We start from the raw sequence: 24715 nt of genomic DNA, 5'->3' as shown, positions 1-24715 counted from the left end.
GGGGTTACTATTCCGCTGAAAACACGTGGAATAGTACATCATGTAGCTTGTATTCCAAGTAAGCATAACCAAAAACAGCTTCACATGAAAGTAAATAAGAGCTTTTCATTTATAATTCAAGCATGACAATAACAAAATTACTGAGTCAAAAACACAACTCTTCGACACGACGTATAACCTACTTTAGGAAAGCAAGTTTTGGGTCCGAAACAAAATCTCCTGCTATCGATTGTAACAAATTTGATTGAAGAAACTAGTACATCGATGCTGTGTATTTTTGGAAGAAAGATCACCGGATACGGGACTGTACCGGCAACAGTAGAAGGAAGTATCGAAAGAAAACTCTCCACGCAATGTATTCTATTTACGCGATTGAATGCAGCAAGATATGTAAGTTGCGTTTACATTAGTCTCAGTTCGTACTCGCCAGCCATTGTTATGTACCTCACCCATGGAAGAGCTTGGTAGCCACTTTTCTCGATGATCTTTAGGTATCGGACCTAAAAGATTCAAACGGGGGGGGGATAGGCGCATTAGTTTGAACCAATCACACCATGGAACCCATTTGAGACAATAATGAAACTCATATCGTACCTGAATTCCTGAGACAGTAAAGTACGGTATCTCAAACTTCACTCGAATAGGAGCTCTTCTTTCGGGAACCGCTTCTTCAGCGGTTATACTAGGGAGCATAAACTCAGCTCTCAACATGTATTCCTAAGCAATTTAATACAGAAACAAGGTCAAAATTATCTTTGCGAGCGTTTTTGCGATCAATAATACACTTAAGGGGAGGAGAAAGCATATGGAGGTTTAGACGAATTGTTACCTTATTACCGGGAAAAGACTTAATTTTCCAGACCAAAGCATCTCTTTCAGGAGCATATGCAGCAGATCCCATTGATGTCCGGACATTAGGATTTGTAGCATCAGCGGGCACAGGCAACTCAATTTCGACATTTGAAGCCGTGCTGTACGAAGTAACCATAGCTTACAGTGAGAACCGGATAGTGGCACTCGAGAATGAACTTTTGAATGTGTAAAAATGTTAGTTTTCATTATGCTGGAAAACCCAACAAATGTTCTTTTTACCTGCGCTCCTTGTACTGGCTCCTTGCTTTTACCGTGAATTCAATACGACTTCTAGAATGATTTTCAACTTGTGCTTCCACCCAGATAAGAGGCTTCACCTGAAATCATCCAAGGAACAAATGGTCGTTTCTGCTTCATATTTTGAGCAAATGTAAACGTGCATGTAATTAGGGGTTGGATCTCCGCAATTGATTAACTTATGCTCCCTTTAGTTACCAAAAACTTAACAAGAATCTATAAACATGGGGAAATAAGTATATTACTCGCGGTGAATATAACATGAAATGTACCTGAGTACTGAGTCTGTATGTCATCAGATCAAATGCTCCATCAGGGGGTATGAAGGATATAGTCCGGTCATTCTCAAATCGAGCCAAACGCACACACCTAATAGGGTGGGAAAAAGTAAAGTAAATCAAAAAGGTTGCAAGCATGTAACATGGCTTATGAATGAAGCAATAGAGACATGAATTAGCAATACAAAGCAAGTTAGGCAACATACTGATGGAACTTAATATCATCCAGATCAATTGCTTTTCCTTTCGTTGTTCGACCTTGCGCCTCTAGCAGCACTCTATCATTCAATCCCAGCTTACACTCGGGCATACCACTAAAAAAAATGGAGAAAGTTTAACCAGTCAGTTTCCGACATGACGTTAGTAAACATTACACTATCCCAGGGAAAAATCCAATAATCTTTACAAATTTTTAGGTTACTTTTCAATAATTACTCATTTTCCAGGCTCAAGTTAGCATCACTAGCCTTATAATTAGGTGCGATCTAGGTCAATCAAGTGACGTATGTAAAAAAAGGTCAATCAAGTGACGAACTCAAGAAGGAACATGCTAATAATTATGCTGGAGCTGCAATCTCCAAATCCTAATCATTTACGAAGGGTTGGTCCAAGCACATTTCATTCAGTGGGCTTTGTAGCAAATGCAGTTACTGCACCTCAAATATGTTCTCATCTTTAGGGCTCCTACGACATCTGACCGTATAATTTGTCCGTTGCTGTTGACAAGTATGTTCACACTTTCCACCACATCCAAAAAGACCTGATAGAAAATGAACGGAGATTCATGACACTGCAGTTGCAATTTAATAAATCAACGGTAAACATGAAAAGAGGATCAACCTACTTCATTCTTCTTGAACTGTATCCCTTCACTGCGCCAAGACACCGCATTTGTAACAGCCATGGGAGGACGTTGTGTCACCTCCATCCTGTAAGCATCAGTCTTGATAAACTCACTAAGAATCTTGGCTTCAGTGAATTGCGGGAAACCAAAGTCCATAATCTCATCGAGCAACTCATACTGTCAACAGACAAGGGTATTATTAGAAATTTCGCATACCACCATCAAAATTCTATGCATCATTCTACCTATAAACACCTTACAAGTCAATTACCACAACGACAAAGTTGTCTCTTAGCGATTCTTCTTCAAGCTCTTCAAAATAGTGCTTAAACACCTGAAAACATGAACAAACATATCGAAACACATGAAAACCTCCACACGGGCAATAATCTATGACGAATGGCGGCGACATTACACCAAATACAGCTAAAAAATCTAGCAAGAGAGAGTTTGAAGAGTGCTTACATCGATTACGCGGTGCAGAAACAGCAGCAAGCTAGCAGCATTGCAGTTCTGCCTCGATGCAATCATCAAGTAGATATTGTTGTGCTGTATAAACATGTAGCTGACTCCATTGTCGTACACCACTGGATCTTGCGACTGCGGATCGCCCTGAAAAAATACAAATTTTCCAGTAAACGCAAACGATTCAGCTACTTTTTGCAAAAGTTTGAAACTTTTTATTCCGATTGAGAAATTGATGCCAACCCAATTGCAATTGCAGCTGAATATATGCGTGTGTGCATATATATATATATATATATATATATATATATATATAGATATAGATATATATATATGCGTGTGTATATATACATATAAAAGATTACCTCTTTTTCGATGAACTTGGTGAAGAAGCGTTCAGCCTGAGCAGCAGAGACATCGCCACGGTAGTCGCGCCAAATCAAAACTCGTCCTTTGATGTCCAACAGAAAAAGCGCCGAGGCGGCGCCGGCCATCGGATTGAAGATCGAGAGATTTGGATCCGACCCAGTACTCACCACCACCCAAGGATCATTCAAACCAATCTATCTTGTTCTCTGGTTCTGATTTCTATGGCATAAACACTATACATATCAAGAGCAATGAAATTTTGGATATGAATTTTTGAAGCTTGAATTAATCAAGAGCTATGTAATTAATCAATTAAAATAAAAGTCGGGCAAATTTGAGCTGTTGGTGATGAAATTCAATGGATCTTGCCGCTTGTCATACTTTTCATATTTCAGTCTTCTGAATAGCCATATGTAGAAAAGCCCAATGAAACTGGTTTCTCTTTTGCCCAACTTAGCAAATTATGTGGGCTTTTATAGTGGGTTTATGCAAAAGTTTTGTGTTAACTTTTTTACATGGAAAAATAAATTACTAGATAGTATGACGGGAATCACATCCAGTTTCAAAACAATCAAATAAGAAAGCTTTTCTTGCTACTAAAGGTAAAGTCATGTCCCAAACATGGAAATTATTAAAGTTAAAAGCAATGTTAGTGACTGCATTCGTAACAAAATTTGTCTCCCTGTAAACATGGTTCAATGAAATGGAGTCAAAAGCGGTTGCCAACCACTTGATGTCTTCAACAATGTTTTTCAATCGGAAAGGGGTTGAGCAGAAGCCTTTAATCAATGACTAGTTTAGAGTCACCTTCCACACAAACGTTCCTGAAGCCCTTTACTTTGGCCAACCAAAGAGCATCCCTCAAAGCTAAAGCCTCAGCTACAGAGATGCTGTTCTCTCCCAGATTTCTAGCTCCAGCAACAATGGTCAAACCATCTTTATTTTTAACTATTTGAGTTATAAATTTATGGCGAAATTTTGTGTTTTTTTTTCCATTTTGTTATATAAGATGCAGACATCATTTTTTTTTTGTTTAATGGAGTCGGTGTTTTTTCTAATTTGAAGTTTTCATTTCTGGATGCTAATAAGAACACTACTCGGCTCATTCTCTAGAACGAGTTGTTTTCTCTTCCAACAAATCATTGTTTTGGCACTTACGCAAAAATTATGTCAAATTGTGATTGACATATAAGTAGTACTGGCTACTCTCAAAGGAACGAGACAAGTATTACATTTTTGTTAAACTGGATGTGACGTTAGCATTTCAGTTTTCCTTGGACCGTTGAAAAAAAAGAACGATACTTTCAACATATCAATTGAAGATTTTGGCATGTTTGAACATGAACGACCTTTAAACACTTGTACACCTCCTTCGCTCAAATAGTCAATTTGTACTTGACCTTCAAGTACTATCTTCCACTCATGAGTAAGCCACTGAAGACCTGGCTCTTCCCTCCAAGCAATGCTTCCCATTCAATTGAGAACGTCAATATTTGGGAGAGTGTTTGCACAATGTCTTTCATCTCTGGTCTATTTACTGGATCTTCACTCGCACACCTCAACACTATTTCCGCCCATCTGACATATACAATAGACGTATCATAAACTTGGAGTCCGTTTGTTAACTATTTCGTTATAAGTTTTTAGTTTTCGTTTTTCTGTTGCACAAACCTTGTAGACTTCTTCCATAGGGTAACTTCCTTTCATGTTACCATCTATTTGAGCTTCCAAAGCAGCTTCTGGATCTTCTTCTTTGAAAACTGCGTATATCTGCATAAAAAGCAGAAAAATGTTGCTAATTCCGAGTCACTTGGAACAAAGATTGGTTCTTTGATTAAGAATTTAATTAGCTGACTTACAACTGAGATGAGTGACTTCATCCTTTTCGGTTCTCGGTTGTCACAAAAAAATGCACGCTGACGGGTTATTAGCTCTGCTACCACCACTCCGAATGCATAAACATCAGTTTTTGCAGTCATTTGTAGCTCCCGCACAGATCTTGCAGAAAAAAAAAAAGTAGTGGTTTAGGGTGAGTTCATAGGTTTAATCCCTTGACAAGTAAGTACATAATTAAAACTACAACCACTAGCCTGCATTACTTACTCTGGAGGAATGTGACCCGGCGTCCCAACCAAGCGTGTTGCTACAATATCTTCTTCGTTTGACCGTTCTACTAACCTTGCTAGGCCAAAATCTGCTACCTTTGCTCTGAGTCCCTGATCAAGTAAAATGTTGCTCGTTTTTATGTCACGGTGAACATAGCGCTTCTTCGTGTGATCATGAATGCACTCAATTCCTCTTTCAGTATCCAGTGCTATCTGTGCTCTTGCTGTCCATGAAAGCGGTTGGTTTCCTTTCAGCAATGGATCATGGAGATGATCATCGAGAGAGCCATTCTGAAGAAACTCATATACCAAACATAGATGCTCACTTCCACTAGCATATCCCAGCAGTTCCACCTAAGAATAAAGATTCGGTTACATACTTTTCCTTTTACAAAATTTTTTGAAACGGTTAATAGCGTTTCTGACTATATTTGGCAGAAAAACTTAAAAGTGCTTCGGAGTTAGAAGCGCGTTTGGAGAAGCACCTAGGAAGCACTTCTACTCACAATCATTTTCTTTTTCTTTCCAAAAGTGCATCCTATGGAAGTAGACCCAAATGGGACCAAAATCTTTTACATTCTTTTTTCTTCTTCTTACCACATTGTTATGATGGATCTTGCATAAAACCTTGAGCTCAGCAAAGAACTCCTTTGTTCTGCTAGATCTCATCTTCTTAATTGCTACCTCCAGTTCTCCTAATACACCGAAATAAACACTGCCATATCCACCCTCTCCAATCTTCCTGGTGTCGTCAAAGTTACTTGTGGCCTGCTCGATTTCCTCCATCGTATATATAACTGGCCTTTCATTCTCAAAAGTTTCTGTAGCAAGCGCAAATATTGTGTCACATTCTTATGCTAATATATTAATCTAGAAATTGATATGAGTGAACCCAATAAAATTGTTTTCTGATGGAGTTGAGATATTTGTCTTACCTTCCATTTGCCTTTTGAAAAACTGTTGCTTCATTGAAAAGCGCCTTTTTGCATTTTGGTTCACATCTTCTTCTTCTTCTTCTTCTTTTTCCTCTTCTTCTTCTGTGATCTTACCTTTTCTGTATCTTATGAGAAGAAATATGAAGAATGTCGCCACCAAAAGAAACCCAACAACTGACACTATGCCTATAATTGCAGCCAAACTGAGTGTCTTCCCTGGTTCGACCGAGAAAATTGGTCAATTTATCGTACTTCATTTAAAGAAAATGAGCATTTATGACAAGAAGTTGTAATTGACACTTCAAAATAGTCATCATGCACTTCCCCTAAGAGAAATATCGAAGAACAAAGAGTGCAGTATGACTATTTTGGTGTGTCAATAGCAATTTCGTTACGATTTTGAAGCAAAACAAAGAGGCACTACCTTGCTGCTGGGCTTGAAGTCCATTGAGCTCCATTGGCACAAACAAAACCCACCCAACATCTATAAAATTAGGGGATTGATGAAGTTTTTGTTCAAATTCTGAATCTCACTCTCATATGCAGAGAGAAGTTTTTCAATATCTGATAAAGTGTCATGATCTTGAACAGTGTATGTCACAACCTCCTGTGATTTTTTCTCTACACACCCACAAACAAGGTGAAAAGTAGTCATGTTTCCCACAGTAAATAGCTGCTCCTCTCCCCCAATTTTCACTGCCTGCCCACTGTAAAACTCACTTACCACATTTCCAACAGTGTCTCCTTCTTTCACTAGGTAATTTGTATCATAGAGGTAAATTTGGGTGCCCCTTATGTTCTTGCAAGTGCAAGGAACAGAAAGAAGATAGTCTTGTGGGTGTTGGTTGTCATGAACAATTGGGTGGATGTTGGATGGGTTTACTGAGTAAAGGGTGGCTATTTCCTCCGTTGCGTGGCCTTTTGAGACGTGGTATAGAGAGGAATTGCAAGTCTGGGTGTGGTGAGAAGTAGAGCAAGGAAAAGGGTACAAATAGAGTGAACTTATTCCAGTAGTGTTGTCTGAGAGAACATTTGTGTGGAACAAAGTGGTCAGGAGAATTGAGAAAAAATGGAACTTTTGGTTTGAAGGAGCCATTTCCACGCTGAAATAATGATCTTTGGCATTGGAAATGAGGTGAGTAAGAATAGCTTCTGGTTTTGGCTTTACATGCTTTGTCATTTTATACTATGTTTGAGGTCAATTTTAAATGAAATGCGAAGACGATTCAATCACCTAGGTTTGAATTTTCCTCCTCATCGTTTAAATAAATTAGTATAAAATATCGCTCGTATAAAAAAAATACGAAAAAGCAATTTTGAGTTTCTTCGCCTTACTACTTAAAGTATTCAGCACTTTACACAAGAATGACATTCAATCACCTAGGTTTGAATTTTCCTCCTCATCGTTTAAATAAATTAGTATAAAATATCGCTCGTATAAAAAAAATACGAAAAAGCAATTTTGAGTTTCTTCGCCTTACTACTTAAAGTATTCAGCACTTTACACAAGAATGACATTCACACTACCACGTAGCAGTGTGGCAGGTGGGAGGCCAACTTCGAAAGGCAATCCGGCCACACCACAGACCAATTATATTTCTTGCGAGGATTTTTACCGAAAACAAAAATGACTTAAATTGCTAAATTTTTAATTGTTTAGATAGTAATGAAAAAAAAAAAAAAAAAAAAAAATCAAACGTGGTGTCTCCTTTTCAAAATGACCTCACACCTTAAAAAGTATTTTATAACAAGCACATCCAACAAAAAAGTTCCAAAGATATTAGGTAATAAAAACCATTAATAAAGAACTGTAAACTTGAACAAGTGTTCAAATGATGATAGGCTCTTAATGTCTGTTTGATAAGTACTCAGAGCCAAATCTTACTCACGAAATATTTTTAAGATATGTCCAACAGCAAGTAGTTGAAGATAAAGAATGTCTTAAGACATAGACTTGGGATTAATAAGGGATTAAAAAAGGAGGATTAAGTTCTGTGCTTTGTTTAATCGGTCTGAAAAAAGAATAAAGCAGGCTGGGTTTACATGGAAGTTTGTAGGCGATCATGCGTCTGCTCTCTCATTATTTGTCCTCTTTCATTTTCTTCCTTGTTATATATATATAATTTTTTTCTCTTACAAATGATATTATCTACATTAAAAAAAATCGCTAAGTCTTCCAATGACTAATAATACTATAGTGCATTTTTGGATTAGCACTAACGTAGTTCAAATACGCTTTTGACAAAAATCAAATTTAAAACTACTTACTTACAAGTAAAGAAGAAGTAAAGAAGAATACCGCTATACAATACCAAGTGACTGTTCCTTGTTTATATTATGATAACTGTAGAAATGTTAAATGTTAAAATATTGAGTAATGCAGAGGACCAAATATTTAAACTAAATTATGTAATTATTGATGATTGAATTATTTTGATTAGTGTGAGTAACGTTAACATCACCAAACGTGACTTGAGATACAAGCCAAAAATTAGTTGCATCAAAATCCATTAGCAAGTGACAAGGAAGAATTGGAAATTCATAATCCAACCAAAACAAAAGAACCAAGCGCTGAAAAAAAGAGCACGGCCATTTCTTACATCATAAATCCATAGAACCACAACTATCGACTCCAAACGGTTAGTACATACCGGTACCAGGTAACACAAGCACCAAAAAGATATACACATACAAACACAAACACCAAAAGATAAACACGTACAAAACAGAGAGAGACGCTAGCCATTGAGGCCCATATACATAATATATATATATGCATGATCAACTCTCCATCTTCATGTCCTGACTGTAACATTAACACCGTCGCGGCTCCGGCCACCTTCTTTTCCCCTGCCAGTTTCTGTTTATTAGATCCCTGCCACCTTCCTGGGTCATTTCAACTTCCTCGGCCTTTGTTCTCGATAGTCTCGCCCACATCCTGAGTCATCTGGCCCACCTGACCTCCAGTCTCCTGCATCTTATGGCCCACAAAGTCTCCTGTCTCTTGCACCTTCTGGCCCAAGTACCCCGTCGTCTCCTGCACCTTCTGGCCCAAGTATCCCGTTGTCTCCTGCACCTTTTGGCCCATCGTCTGGGGCAGATGAGACCGGCTCAAGTAATGGGCCAACCAAGAGAAAGACGATAGGGCCGTGACCCCTAAAGCCCCCGAAGTCAATATCCCCGTCACAGATAGGAATACGACCACAACAGCTGGGACCAAAACCGGGCTAAAGATAACAAAAAGCGGGGTGGTCACTGCCAGCCCAATGATGGTCCCGGCCAGTGTGAGCCCTGCAAGCAAGAGCAGAGTTCCCCCTACCGGAACCAGGGTGGCAATTGTCAAAAGATTTGAAGCTGAGGAGCCATTTTGTGGACGGAAGCTTTTCCCGACTTCGAAGGGGTAGCGTTGTTGTTGGTCATACTGGTAGTGAGTTTGGTAACCTTGGTGTTGTGGGTTGTCGAACTGGATGCGACTTTGGTAACCTTGGTGCTGCGGTTGCTGCTGGCGGTAGTGGTGCTGATCAGCCATTGTATGAGATATTGAGAGAGCTAGGGTTTGCTGGGTTTGGTTGATCGGTGGAGGATGTGAAATGAGAGACTGAGAGGAAGATAAGGAGGAGGGTTTGGATTTTAAAGGAAGAGAAAGACATCTGTGGAGGGGGGCACGTGGAGGGAGTGGGGGACACTTGTTGGATGCATGGAGAGTGAGGCTTTGCATGGTGAGAGAGGAGCTGGAGTGTTCGGTGGTATGTCATCAATCTTTCGTTGGTTTCTGCGTTTTAGAATTTTAATTTGTGAAGGATGGATAATGTGGTCTGGTGCAAATGGCAATGTGCGTTTTTGGCAAGGAACACCCAAATCTAATAGGGTTTGATGAACCGATTGGTTTATTTTCAACAATGGTAAGCATAGGAATCAAGTTAAATTCAGTTAGTGCTCATACTTAATTAACTTTTAATGACATGCAAATGGTGTTATATTACAGAGAAAAACTTCTGTTAAGTTCCCTAATTAGATAGATTTTACATTTAATAAAAATCAGAGATTGAGTAAGACCAAAATAGATGAATCTTATATTTTTGAGAGAGGTGCTGTATGAATTACATAGTTTGTCTAACCAAATTTTATTCACATTATGATGCATTGATGCCTTGATAGGTTGTTGATGTTTTTAGGTTTGCTACATTAGGTGTATTTACATTTGAATGCTTATTATTTTAAAAAATAAATAATTCAAGTCTTCTAGAAAAGGGTTAGGATTCGGGGACACGTGCTTTTGACATATATTTTGACACACGTTTGTGTGGACCTACTCCGTAGTGTACTTCAACGATCCAACCGTTTATCTTTTATGTCTTACTTCAAAGATCATATTTACCAAAAATCATTCAAATCCAAAATCAAATGATTGTCAGATTAAATTTAGTGTTTCTTCGTAGAACCATATTTGTATATTTTTTTCACTATAAATGAATGTCTAATGGTTTTGGATTTTTCTAATTTTTGTAAGGACGATCTATGAATGATGTACTAAAACATAGTAATTCAAATCGTTAAAATACATTATGAAGAAGACCTATAAAATACGTGCCAAATATATAAAAAAGCGGGCGTCTTAAGGATCCTAAGCCCCCAAGAAAATTGGAACGTATGAAGGCTCCAATTTGCTGGTGTGAAATTGGGGATTGGAATTGTAGAGTGTGCATTTGGAACTTGCATGTTTTTGAGCTTGGTGTGAAATTGCAAAGAATATCGAACACATGGTCTGATAACCGATGATTTTTAATCTCTTGTAAAAAGGAAAAAAAATCCCATAATTTTCATCAAATTGGTTTTATTTAAAATCAACAAGCCTCATTTTCAAACGAAAAAAAAAAAACAATGGTAAGCCTAGTACTCATATGTTAATATATTATGATTTATGAGTCATTGGATGTTGTTGTCTAACCAGATCAAAAGCACCCAGTTTTAAAACCTAAAACACGAATTGGAATGGGAAAAAAAAAAAAAAAAAAAAAACAAAATTGTTCATTGCCGGCGTTGTCCTTCTCTCATCTCTTAGAATCCAATACCTACACTTCGTATTCTCTCTCATTTCTGAATCTCATATTAGATATTGATACGAGATGGACCTGTTTATAAAAAATGTGAAAGCACATAAAATTGTGTTCAGATATGTGAAGTTTGCTAGCATTGGGTTCAAATCTAAAAACAATTTAGAAACACACAAATTTGGATTTTAATCTCTCCTTCAACTATTGAAATGTGAATTGATAGATCATCGTTATGCCCTAGTTACGCTCCCTTGTTATGAAGGCTACACAGTGGAGAAAATACAATTTGGGTCGGATCCTACTTCAACACAAGTCCGTCGGTGGGCTGCGTTTGGGAATGTACTTATTATCCAAGTTTAAGCATAATCCATAAACAGATACTGCTTGGCCCTCAGTACATGCCTTGACCTTTGCATAGTTCTTTTTTTATTTTTTTTAATTTTTTTTTAATGTCAAAAAACATTGTTCTCCTTTTGATGACATCAAATTGCATCACATTATTCTCCTTAAGATCGAAAATATATTCATGTACCACTCAAATTATTACTGTGTTTTCTTTTTATAATGGGAATATAACGGCTACTGAAAAAGTTGAGGTTTTACCATAAAATCAATTGGCAATATGGAAGTGGCCTAACTTACTTGTAAACCTATGCATGGTCCTTCCTCCTATTAATGTGAGATTCATTCTTAACACGCCCCCTCACATGTGGTGAACTTTCAAGCCTAGCACGTAGAAATCATAAATCGGTTATGTGGAGCACATGTAGTCGTTGAGCTTCACATATGTGACAACTTGCTTTGATACCATGGAGAAAATTGAGGTTTCACTATAAAATTACTTGGCAATATGGGGTCCAACCCAACTTCTTATAAGCTCTTACATGATTTGGTTCCTCACCGATGTAAGACTTTATCCTCACATTCTCACAACTAGTAATTATTGTTATGAATATGGACTATGTTGGATCTACTATTAAACTTGTAAATCTCTACACAATTCAAATATTATTAGATTGATGCAATTTTTATTACAAATGGTGTTTCTTTCCCTGGTCAAAATTTGATCCATAGCTATTCGAAAGTAACACTTAACGTACGACTAGAGTCTAGAGCTAGTATTCCTAATTCCCCTTAATTAACAGTAAAATTATAAAGGGATCAGCACTACTTGATATGTGTTATATACTTTGGAATAACGAAATATATACTTATATTCTTGATTAAGATATGAAGATATATCAGCTGGGATTCTTGTGTAATATCTAGGCATAAGATTACGGTTTGACTTGATAAAATGATTGCTCAAGGGCAGAATATGTACCCAAAGAAAGTGTAATTTTTCTTGAACCCACAATCTTGGGTTTATTTGTTTATAATCGCTTTGAAGGCCACCATATGATCATGGTTGCCATCATTGGTAATCTGAAACAAGAAGCACTTTTCATCCTATAATATTCATATAAAATAAACACCAGCATTGTAGGGAATAATGTAAAGATCGATCGATGTGCTTACAATTCAGTGGTTGTTAGCCACATACACACACCTCTTCTAGAACCTCGTGCATGTGTTGTGATATATGTATCCTAATTCCTAAATACACTTCTATGATTGAGTAGTACTATATATATATGTGTGTGTGTCTCTACGATCCATTTTATTTATTTTAGCTAGAAAAGTTAGTAGATTAATTTTAAAAAATTTCTTAAAAATCGTAGTTATATATTATCCATTAGATTCAGGCCATGATGCACTCGCGGCTCTAAATGTGTATGATTACCATTTTTTTTTATTAAGGAGAGGGAAGATAGTTCGAGACTTTTTCAATAATTTGGAAGAGTGGGGAGTTTCAAACTCGAGATGCACGGGTAAAAACCAAGCATCCCATATATCAACTTGGAAATTGTGATATTATGTTAACTGTATTTGGGTCTCACGTCTCTTAGTTCTTATTTCTTTACTTTTCCTTTGGTTTTTTCTTTTTTTTGTTTTGATTTTGAATTTAAAACGATTTCTGCATCCCTGTTAGATATTGAATATGGTTCTGTCGACAGAAGCATTCCATATAATTGCTTAATTAGTGGAAAATTTAGAAAAAGTGAGATTCAAACCAGTTGATTGCTGCTGATATAAGTTTGAAAAATTAGGTAAGACCATAGAAATTAATTATATTTGTTGGATCAACTGCTTTAACTGAAAAAGTGAAAGAAAGGGAAAGCATGCAAATATATAAATTTTTTTTTTTTAATAGGATGCAAATATGCATGTCGGCCTCTGGAAAACGCCGGTATATATCTTTACAATAATATTTGATTTTGAGCTTCTCCATCATGTTCATATGGCTAGGTACAGTGGCTACCCGGATAATTGAGCATGGAAAATAGGATTGGCTATGATTATTTGCATGGGCCACCCTTTCATGATCAAAAGTGAAGCTTGACTCACTTAATGGCATTTTTCTACCTTTATTTATTGCATTTTACTAATGGCATTTTTCCTGATTAAAATGAAGAAAAGAAATAAGTATTCAACATTTTGTGAATAGAGAAGTGCAAATGAAGATGATGAGTTGACAACGGAAATGAAATATAATTCACTGTTTTCGTGTATGGCAGTCATATATTCAATAATAAGGGTTAGGATGGGGAACACACAATTTTTGACACACATATTAGGCTCATCCCATTGTCCTATTTCTACACCGACGTTATAATCTCACCCACCATAAAAAATAAGAAAAATAACCTACTATCTTCCCACCCACCATTATCCCCAAAGTACCCTTCCAATCTCCACCCTTGACACCGTTCACCACCGCATCCTACCCCTTCCCATAGCCATTATTGACCGATGAGAAGCACAGAAACCGACATCCATATTGCTTCTCTAGCCTGTTCTCTCATCTATTTTTTTAATTATTTAAATAATATTTTAATATAAGGAAAATGATTATATTTATGTGATTGAAATAGAGGGAAGTAAAACAAACCACCCTTATGCACTTTTTACCACCATCCCGACGATCCCCATGGTTGACTACGGAGGCGATGCAACAATAGAACGAAGAATCAGTTGCTCAACCAATCATAGAATCAAAACCGAAAGAATAAGAAGTGAAATCGGTAGAGAAAGAAACTTTGTTGACATCCATATAAGGCTTGATGCATTCAGTGTGCTTGAGCTTTGTATTATGACGAACTCGACGAATACACAGATCAATTCGTGATTCAATAATTTAGGATCCAATAAACATAAATAAAAATTTAGAAGGAATAAAGTGACGACGAGACGTTTGGGAATTGAGATTACGAGTTGCTGGGAGTGTGGGTGGAAGTGAACAATATGATCTTGTTTTCCCTTAGTCCTTATTTGACATTTTACGTGAGTATAAATTGGTAATTAAATTTTTTAATAAAGAGTGGGTGTAGAAATAAGATAGAGGGGTGGCAATAGTAGCACTCTTTGTTTTTTGTAATATATTTTATTGATCTAATTGTCTATTTTTTAAGTATTCTCTTAAAAATCATGTATACCAAAAATCGTTTAAATTTGAAATCATATTACCGTTAGATTGAATGATAATCATTATAATGTTTCTTTGCAAAATCGTATTTATCCATTTTTTGCACTACAAAAGAATGCCTAATTAGATATTAATTTATCTAATTTTTTTTATAAAAATAATTCATAAATGATAAACTGAAATATAGGCATATGTTTAAAAAGAAATTACGAAATAAGCAGTACAAAGTGTTGTAAAAAAAATAAGTGTTCACCAATCCCAACCCTATTAATAATTGTTGATCAAAGACAAGGTCATTTTGTTTTATGACTCTAGAAATCGATATTGACGTGGCAAATTTTGACGCTAACAGTGATTGTACGGGCCGGGAATATTATATTTTGAATTTTTGGTATCCGTTTCTAGCCGATGATATCTTTTAGAGGGCACGACGAGACAATTCCAACTCGTTGTATTACTATAATATGAGATGGATTTTTAGGTTTTAGTTACGTTTAATAGGTCAGAATTAGCTTTTTAAATTTTCCACTAACTTCTGAATTCTTGGAAGGTCTGGGAATTTCTCATATTATTATGACTATTTAAACAACATTGTCGTATTTTAATGATCTTATCATCATTATTCATTAAAAGTTGAGAGTTTCTTTCAAACTTCTGATATTCTACAATCTTCTAAGAGAAGTCGTTCACGATCTCTTTAATCTAATAATCATTCTTGACCCTTTAATCAATAACTTATATATATCTGCAAAACATTCAAGATTTGGTAATGTGTAATTGTGTATGCCGTCCTTAAGGTGAAAAAGAAGTTACAACCTAAGTTAAAAGATACATACGCCGAGTATATTTATAGCGCTGTACCAGTACTTTCTTCGGTAAAACTCATGAATCGAACGGTAGGAACATGCAGAATTTTTGGTGGGGGCAGAAAATAGGAGCTCCACGTCCTGTTGTCTTCCTTGTCCTTTATAGCTAATAGTAAAAAGCCTCTCCTGCCATATTTCACCAGCTCCTTGCTTCTTTTCCACGTCTTTGCAGAGAAGAAGATTGATGGGTTGATGGATTCTGAAATAATAATTATTGCACCCAAAAAACTCCAACCCAATAAAAAAAAAGGCAAACAACGATTTCAGAAAGCCATACTTGTTCCCCACAGCGGAGGGGTCCTCTCAACCCACAGTTGACAGTAGCTATATCGATCAAGTATCATACCTACGTTGCAAATCTGTTATTTGGGAGATGATTTAAAATGGTAAGAAAGTGTTTTGATGATTACTTTACCAAACTCAGAAGCTGGTAACAGTTAGATATATATTTAGTTGATCTTTTATTGATCTTTTGACTATATTTGGTCAATAAACTAGTATACTAGTCAAGAAACACCTGAGTGTAAGAACTTCCCTGTCTATCACATAGAAAGATTAGTTGTCCAAGTCATTGCTTAGTTAAAAGATAACAGGCACGCATATGAATTAGCTAGTAACACCACGTGACATACAATATACTTGATTTTTTTCTTCTTCTACTTCTGTTATTTCAGTGGACAAAGTCACTCACTAATCATGTGATATTGATACCTTTACCCAAGTTTTTCTCTAACGTATTGTAACTTGATATTGGTATCAGGCTACCAGGTTACCAGCCAATTACTCATCTGTTGAAGTATAAATAATTATTGAATATGGGGTATGTGGAATTGAGATGAGAAGATTGGATTTGGTTGGCCCAAAATTTCCAAGGAAGAAAAAGGTGAGGCGACGACTATAGTTGGAGGACAATGGACGTGACTCTCACTGGAACCACTGCTGACCCACCTCCAGATGGTTCATTCATTCAGACTCTCTGTTTGTGTTTGTTCGTGTACATGTGTGTTTTGTATGAGAGAGAGAGAGAGAGAGATGACACGTTTAACTTTTCTTGATTTTAATGAGTGTAAATTCCTGTGGGTTTGTTTGTTCTAGAGAGGGGGGAGAGAGAGAGAGAGAGGACTGAGAAAAGTGGAGAGAAAAGAAAGATGGTGTGCGTGTTTTTTATGATGAAAGTTTGGTGCCGCTACAGAATACGAAAAACATATCAATGTATGCATGTGAGAGAAAGAGAGAGAGAGAGAGAGAATGGAATGAAAAGAATTTCACAGTAGTAGTCCAAGAATATAAGGAAATTCAAATCAATGTCTCTCTCTTTTTCTCTCTCTCTCCATCAGATATCATACAATATTTGGTCGAATCTCAGAAAGTTTAATCGTAATATGATGATGCCTTATTTTGCACTAGTTGATCAATTGTTGCCATACCCTTAATTTACTGAGTAAAGGATAGAATATGCTGCTCGTTGACTTCGTCAGTTAATTCGTTTTAAACCCTAACCCCAATTTCTGCTTTGAAAAGAAAACCTGATTGCTTTGCAGGGTTTCAACAGCAGCTTTGAAGGGTTTATAAATATTTTTTGATTTTTGCTTCCTACTGGAAAATTAGACATTTGCTTAGTGTAATTAACCTAATCATTATATTAAGAGAGAGAGAGAGAGAGAGAGAGAGAGAGAGGTATGATAATGTTAGTACTGTGTTGAGACTTTTTTATATCAAAGGTTTTACTGTTATGTCTGGTAATCTTTGGGGGCAGATGAGTGAGGGAAAGAGTCAGTACCAGTTGGTACTTGGAAGACAACAACTACAGTGATTTATGTATCGGATCCAATGAGGGAGAGACTGTACGTGCTAGTGTTTAAGATATCTCTGCAACTATACTTATTCTATATACAAAATAAATAATGTATTGAATTGATATTTGGAGGAGGAACAGATTCACATTGTCAATTACATGATAAACACTACAATTCAAACAAGTTGGAATATGCACGCACAAAAGGTTGAATTTCACACTGTTCCTCTTTCAAATATCCAAAAGGCTAATGCTTTTAAGAAGTTTCAACTAGCTTCGCCACATGCACACTACACACACACACACACTCCATGAAATGAAACTTGTGATCAAAAGATAAATAGGACCATGATTAGCTTAGTTAGGTTAATTATATTTAATATTGAAAAACCAGCGGCATGAGTGAGAGCTACTCAAATTATTTAAACATGTGAAGTGGTCCTCATCACAACATGCAATTAAAGGAGCAGCAGAAACAATGGTAAGAATATATAGGGTGAAAAGAGAACTAACCCCATCTATATACTTATAACCCCATCTATATACTTAGGCACACACACAAGAGAATCCTCTTTAATCCGTATGATCATCAATGGTTTTATTAAAAGAATTATCAATACTAATTAATGTTTATACAAACTTGTATTGTTGGTTATAATTAAGTACATATAAACACTTCATTTGTGACAGAGAATGTCAACCCTGCATGCCATGCGCATCTGCACATATATGTATAGTTGCACTACTATAATGACACAATTGCCATATTTAGATGATCCAATATTATTGATTTAAGCAAAGCCTTATTTAGGTGGAAGAATATATAATTCAGGTATACAGCTAGCAACGAACCCACCAAGTTATGCTTGGGAAACAATGAAACTACTAAAGCCATCTATTTGGCTATAAATATAGAAGATCACAGTAGCAGTACTACTACACGTGAGGCTAGGCATAGAGACCCTGCTGAGTTCTACTACAACAAATTATAAACATATATCTATAGTATACCACACATGACTGACACCACCAAACCCTAGCTAAATTGGATTTTATTTACCTCTGTCAATTATTTTGATGAGCTATAGCTAGGGTCTCAAACCTCAAAACCCCAAATCTCAAATCACATTCTGCCCTCTCCTCCTCCTCCTCCTCCATTCCATGGATGATAAGGTACTGGGAAACCGACTCCAGGAGCATTACTAGTTGTGGTACTTGTTTGTTGGTAATACTGATGATGATGATGAGGTTGATCAACAAACCTTCTCTGAGGATCCATATTCGGCTGAATAACCGAATATGTCCCGGCCATTGATGCAGTAGTAGGAGGAGGCAACACAGTTGTTGTGAGTTCATTGCAGGCATAGTGAATAAGATCAGCATTAGCGGCATCGAGCTCCTTCTGGAGCCTCTGGACCTGTCTTTGGAGGAAAGAAATGGCACCAACACAGCCATAGACCGGGTCCCTGACACGTGCCTCGGCCTCATAGGCCAGGGAGTTCACGGCGTCCTCACGCTGGTGAGGCAGGAGCTCGTTAAGAAGTTTGGTGACATTGCTAGCCCCGAAGATCTTGTGGACGTTTGCAAATTTTTGGGGCTCCTCTGGTGGGAAATACGGTGCAAAAATGCAGCCCGGCATGCATTTCCTTCTCAAGAACTTGCAGGCAGCGCATGGAGAGTTATAGGAGGAGCTGGAGGATGCCATTTTAAAATATTTCACTGCACACCAAAACTAATCTCTAAACAATTAACACCGTACACCATTATTTCTTAGGATAATGAAAAAAAAAAAAAACATGTATGCATTTTATTTTACTGAACATTTCTCTATTTTAATGCCAAAGAATTATTTATTTCATTCTTTCTTATTTTTGTGTGAACGTTTTGTTTATAACAACTAGATTAGAAATCTAACTCAGTTGAAACTTTTACTATATAATTTTCCTTTATTTTTCTGAGTTTTAACTTCCCTTTTTGTGTATAATTGATCCGTTAGATGCATCAAGGACGATCAGAACAACAACAAAAATAGGTGTGTATATAATCTATGTGCTTACTAGAGTTTAATGAAACACTAATATGAAAGAAATAAAAAAATCCATCTCATCCAACCCACCACACCACCACCGTCTCCCTTTTCTCAGTTTACTCTCTCTCTCTCTCTCTCTCACTCTCTCTCTCTCTCTCTCTCTCTCTCTCTATATATATATATATATATTCTACTAATTCATGCAACTTAGCTATCTCTTGAATCTGGAAATTCTCAATTAATTTCTCTTGGCTCTCATCATCTAGTCTTTTCCATTTTTTTAATAATAGAATTAAGGTAGTTTAGTTAATTCTTAGTTTCTTACATGTGATAGCTGCCTTGATCGCTCTACCTGCAGGGCCATCTTCATGTTTCCTTAATTTCGTTTTCCAATTTTGTCTTTTCTAATTATTAGTTTTACCCCCTCTCTCTTCTCCCACCATCCACTCAGCCACTTCATTAGACGCAGAACTGAAATGCGTGAGCAAATTATATAGGGTCATCAGCATATGATATCATAAATCCTTAATTTCCAAATTAATCAGTTAAACTGGGATCTGACTAGTGCAAACTCACCCATCATAGGTATATGTTTACACATCTTGGAGTTAAGGTCCAAGAACATGGAAATTAAGATCTAATTTAAGCTAAACCCAAAATTAAGATCGATCTAGTTATATATCTTTTTAATTAGCCTTCAGGCTCCGCAGGCCCTCCAAAAGAAATAGAAACCACAGTATGGAATTATGTAGAATATATATAATTAACATGTAAAGGGCAAGCTACACATGTTTACCTTTCTGGATCTACATGTGTTTCTTCTGATGAAAGGAATAATAAAAAGGGAAATTTATACCTTTTTTCTTTCCCTTGTGGAGCTCTTGCAAGTAATTAAGAGCTAGCTGTATGTGTTCTTTGCTCCTTCCAGGATATATATCTACTAGCTAGCTAGACTTAGCCAATTGAAGGGGAAAGCATAAAAGATTTGTTACTGGAGGCGAGATATACCTGAAAGAGGTGGAGGCGAGATATACCTGAAAGAGGAAGCCCTAATTGGAGGGAATAGAGAGAGAGAGAGAGAGAGAGAGAGAGAGAGAGAGAGAGAGAGAGAGAGAGAGAGAGAGAGAGAGAGAGAGAGAGCAGCTGAAAATGTAGTGACAAAAGGTAATGGGGGGAGAGGCTAGGAGTAAGAGGCAAAGAGTAGAGTATTTAGTGGATGTGAGAAGGAATGAAGGCAAAAAACAAAGTAATAAATGGGAGGTACACTAGAAAAGAATGACTATGACCTTGCATCTAATAATAATATCAAGGGATGTGAGGATGTCTCCAATTCCTCTCTATCTCATTCCACCCCATCTTTTAATCTCATTCATTCAGACAACGGTCACAACACACACATACAAAATATACAGACACATACAGAGACAAGAAAGGAAATATTTCAGTTATTACGTTTGGAGAAATATAAAAATGATTATCATAACTAAGCAATGATCTGTTTCTTTTCTTATTAGAATAAGATATATTTCATTCATGAAAGAAGCAGACAAAATATTTATTACAATTGAGGAACTTGACTCTAGGAGGGTAGTTGCAAACAAACATTGAAACTATACCATAATAATCTTGCATGATTCCATGTATAATAATATTGATGATCACCGAAGATAATCTATGTATGTATATATACTTATATACACTTGCTTTTTGGTTTGGTGATATTATATTGCTATTATGTAGTGTATACATGATACGCACACATATATCCCTAATTGGCTAATACCCACTGCACAATTAATTAAATTTATTTTATATACTAATTAAAAGGAGAAGTGTATATATGTGTGTAATTTTGACAAGAGGTCAAAGCATATAGTAAAAACTCTTCAGCATCAAGATTGATCTTTAAAAGAACCATATTCATTGGTGTATATAAATGTCTTGGAGATATATTTAGGGTTAGATAAGAGCAAAAAATAGTCCAATTAATGTAACTTTTCTTTGTTTGAACATCTGATATATATCGAACATCACCAACAAACAGTACAATAGTGAGTCCAACAAAATGGTTTTTTTAAGCAATAAGGCCACTACTGCAATTTTAAATATTTCTTGAATATCACATCTCCCTCAGTCCTATCCAATGTCATAACACAGCTGCATGCATGATACTCACAAGTATAATAATTGTGCACATTCTTAACTAAGTTTATAACTCAAACACTCATTAAATATGCGGCAGTTAACTGAATAATATTACTCATATAGCTTCAGCCCGAATTAGAAATATATAGAGCTTGTTTGATGCCAATTCTATTTTTAGTTTTTAGTTTTCATTTTTTGTGTTAGAAAGAAAAGGAAAGCATTTGGAAGAAATGAGAAATTAAAACTTGAAAGTGAAAGTTTGAAACAACTTTGAAAGTGAAAGCATTTGGAATAATATTACTCATACACATTTTTTCCGCCATCCTTACTTCGCCCTTATTCACTTCTTTCTCCGGAAAAAATAATTATCATAATTGCTGCTAACCATATTTTTAATTAATTACTTCTTCTTCAATTGAAATTGCAGTCATTATTCTATTATTAAAGGTATCAAAGCTAACAAAAGAAATTACAATCAGATTTTATTGTCTACGGTACCTTAATTACACTTGTTCGTCATTTTCAACGAATTGTGGGGATCTCCTTCTCAATTTAACTGCCACTAGTACACTAGTACTCCCTTCAAATTTATGTAGCTCGAGATTAAACATTTCATCAATTTTTTCTGCGTATTTTTCAAAGATGCCAAAAACAAAAAGGAAGAAAAATATGTACTTCCCAATAGTCAATGGACTAATGACGGTCCTTTAATATTGTATGGCACGAGTTCAGTTGCCTCATCCATTGAGATTCATGCATGTAATTGAGTACTGAACATGAATATATATGTCTTGAAAATCTACAGCTCTAAGTGAAATAGGATGGTCCAAGGTTTGCAGACTGGTTGCTTTCTGCAGGAGATCGATCGATCCAGATTTGTGACAATGGACGTGACCACATGATTGTGACGAGTACAACCCAATTTGCTTTAACCCTAAGGTAACATGCATGCATATACCTTAGCTAAATCTATATTGGGTGCTTGAAGGTTCAGTCATACCTTTGACTAGGTTAAAATGGTAGTTTTACAAGTGGTCTTCATATGTTGAAATTAAGAAGAAGTCTGACTTTAGTCATGCACTCCATTGTGGCTAGAATGTGCACTTTTCAAACAGGATCAGACAATCAATATCTAAGATTAAGTGATCTTAGTAATTTACTTATTAGAGCTCGTTTAGTAATTAATTTATTCTTAGTTTTTTAATTTTTAGTTTTTGAGATTGAGATATGATGAAAACATAGGTAGAAATGAAGGATATAAATAAGAATGATGGGCAGTGGCGGAGAGGTGGAGCCAAAATTTTATGAAAATGGGGTCATCTAATTTTAACATAAAAAACTTCATTGTATCATTTTGTCGAGCTTCTAGTGAGTACACATCAATTTATGTCGCATTATGTCTATTTTGCCAATGCTTATTGAGTGAAGTCAGTGGCGCAGCTAGAATTTCATGACAATGTGGTTATATAATTATAGCAAAAAAAAAATAAAAAATTCATTGGATCATTTCGTCGAGCTCTTGGTGAGTACATACCAAGTTATGCCGCATTATGTTGATTTTGCCGAGGGCTTATCGAGTGAAGTTTTTTATTGAACATGAGAAATAGGAGAAGAAAGACAAAGGAAAGAAGAAGAAAATCTACAAATAACAATACATGGGATTGCATAAAAGAAGCATCAGTTTGTAATTCAGTGTTTTTTACTCATTCTTTTTGTTTGTCGCAATTATGAATAGAGTTCATACAAAAATATACAGATAAATATACATTGAAGTTATGAAGTTATTGGGGTCATGAGTAACCAATGATCCCTATTGGCTCCGCCACCGATGACAGGAGAGAGAGGAAGAAAGAAAAAAACGATGAATGAAAACAAATCTTAAAAGTGAAAACAACTCAAAATAGTTTTTTATTTTTTGTTTTCATTTTGTACGTTTTTTCTTATACATTTCTTCTATATCACTCTCATCAAAGTAAAAATGACATGATTATTAACTATTCAGTCTCACATTTCTCTCCCCCCCACACTTCATTCTTCTTCTGCAGTAACTTGCATGTGTCCCTGTAAATAATATAGGTCAAACGGTGAGGGTTGCTATATGGAATTAGTTTAGTATGCAAATTACGTACCATAAAAGGACTGTATGCCACAAAGAAAAAGGACATGTAGACAGGCTTGTAGCCTCTCCAAATTGGCGGGGGCCTTAGAGTGAAATGTTTTTCGGACTATCCTTGTTGTTAGTCCCCATCAATTTGACAATTTCCAATTTTTGTCTCTTGATCTTTCTCATGTTTCTTTTTCTCAATATTCTTTAACTAATTGTATTATCTGAAACTTTGTTTTTGTTAATTTGTTCCTTTTTATAAGGGTGAAAATCGGTTTTGAAAGCCTGCCGCGGTTTCTCGATATTCAAACATGCATGTGGCTCATGGGGCCAATGGACTGATGGAGAGGGTGTAATACCTAACTTGAATATTTTTATCGGGGTAATACTAGAAGACCAAAATTTTAAATTAAATTTTGTAAATCAAATGAGATTGAATTATTAATTGAGTGTTAATTAACGTGCTTATTTCCTATTTATGATATAATATTTGGTTTGCAAATTTGATTTAAAATTTTGATCTCCTTATCATGATCCTTTTTATTTTTTGGTTATTATAATTAATAATTAAAAATGGAACCATAATGATTAGGGAGAGCTTACTGGCTAGTGCTTAATTCGTTCTCTCATTCGTTGATTTTTACATTAGGTTTAAACATTATACATATGCTTCTTTTATGATAGGAAAATACTGACTGCCCATAAACCCTTTCCAATTCTTTTAAAGATAAGATTCCACCATAAAAGTAATTGGCTATATGGTAAGTAGCTCAACTACTTATAAACACATGCAAGATTCATCCTCTCATTAATGTGATTCAAGCCTAACACGTGGATAACACATCAGGGTGACGCTGAGTGTGTGTGGTTGTTGAATTTCATACGTGGGACAACCTGCTCTGATACCATGAAAAAAGTTGAGGTTCTACCATAAAACCAATTTACAATATGGGAGTAGCCCAATTACTTATAAGCACATGCACAGTGCCTCATCTCATCAATATGAGATTTATTCTCAACGAAATCATATAGTCAAATACATACTCTAATTCAAAAGATTATTCATATTAAAGCTCAATCCAATTGAAAA

The 24715-nt window shown here is 36.0% G+C and overlaps 3 protein-coding genes and 1 pseudogene across 3 annotated transcripts; all 4 read right to left on the bottom strand.

Moving 5' to 3' along the window:
- Positions 1-85: 85 nt before the first annotated feature.
- LOC137712547 (AP-1 complex subunit mu-2-like) lies at positions 86-3485 on the bottom strand. The gene is made up of 11 exons (XM_068451624.1): positions 3063-3485; positions 2698-2844; positions 2504-2566; positions 2233-2409; positions 2045-2148; positions 1595-1702; positions 1383-1479; positions 1093-1190; positions 830-971; positions 595-717; positions 86-500 (listed from the first exon to the last, which is right to left on the bottom strand). The coding sequence occupies exons 1-11, from the start codon at positions 3189-3191 to the stop codon at positions 402-404; spliced, it is 1287 nt and encodes a 428-aa protein (XP_068307725.1). The 5' UTR covers positions 3192-3485; the 3' UTR covers positions 86-401.
- A 990-nt stretch (positions 3486-4475) lies between these two features.
- LOC137712357 (lysM domain receptor-like kinase 3) lies at positions 4476-7286 on the bottom strand (annotated as a pseudogene).
- Positions 7287-9002: 1716 nt separating this feature from the next.
- Positions 9003-9683, bottom strand: LOC137712075 (oleosin H2-like). The gene has a single exon (XM_068451221.1). The coding sequence runs from the start codon at positions 9633-9635 to the stop codon at positions 9003-9005; it is 633 nt and encodes a 210-aa protein (XP_068307322.1). The 5' UTR covers positions 9636-9683.
- An 8454-nt stretch (positions 9684-18137) lies between these two features.
- Positions 18138-19052, bottom strand: LOC137711863 (protein LATERAL ORGAN BOUNDARIES-like). The gene has a single exon (XM_068451020.1). It carries the CDS (start codon positions 19050-19052, stop codon positions 18471-18473), a length of 582 nt encoding a protein of 193 aa, XP_068307121.1. The 3' UTR covers positions 18138-18470.
- Between the last annotated feature and the right edge of the window lie 5663 nt (positions 19053-24715).

Source organism: Pyrus communis, chromosome 13 (genome assembly GCF_963583255.1).
Source record: "Pyrus communis chromosome 13, drPyrComm1.1, whole genome shotgun sequence".
Taxonomy (NCBI): Eukaryota; Viridiplantae; Streptophyta; class Magnoliopsida; order Rosales; family Rosaceae; genus Pyrus; species Pyrus communis.
Note: the sequence above shows the minus strand (reverse complement) of the source record. Positions and strands in the feature narration are given on the sequence as shown.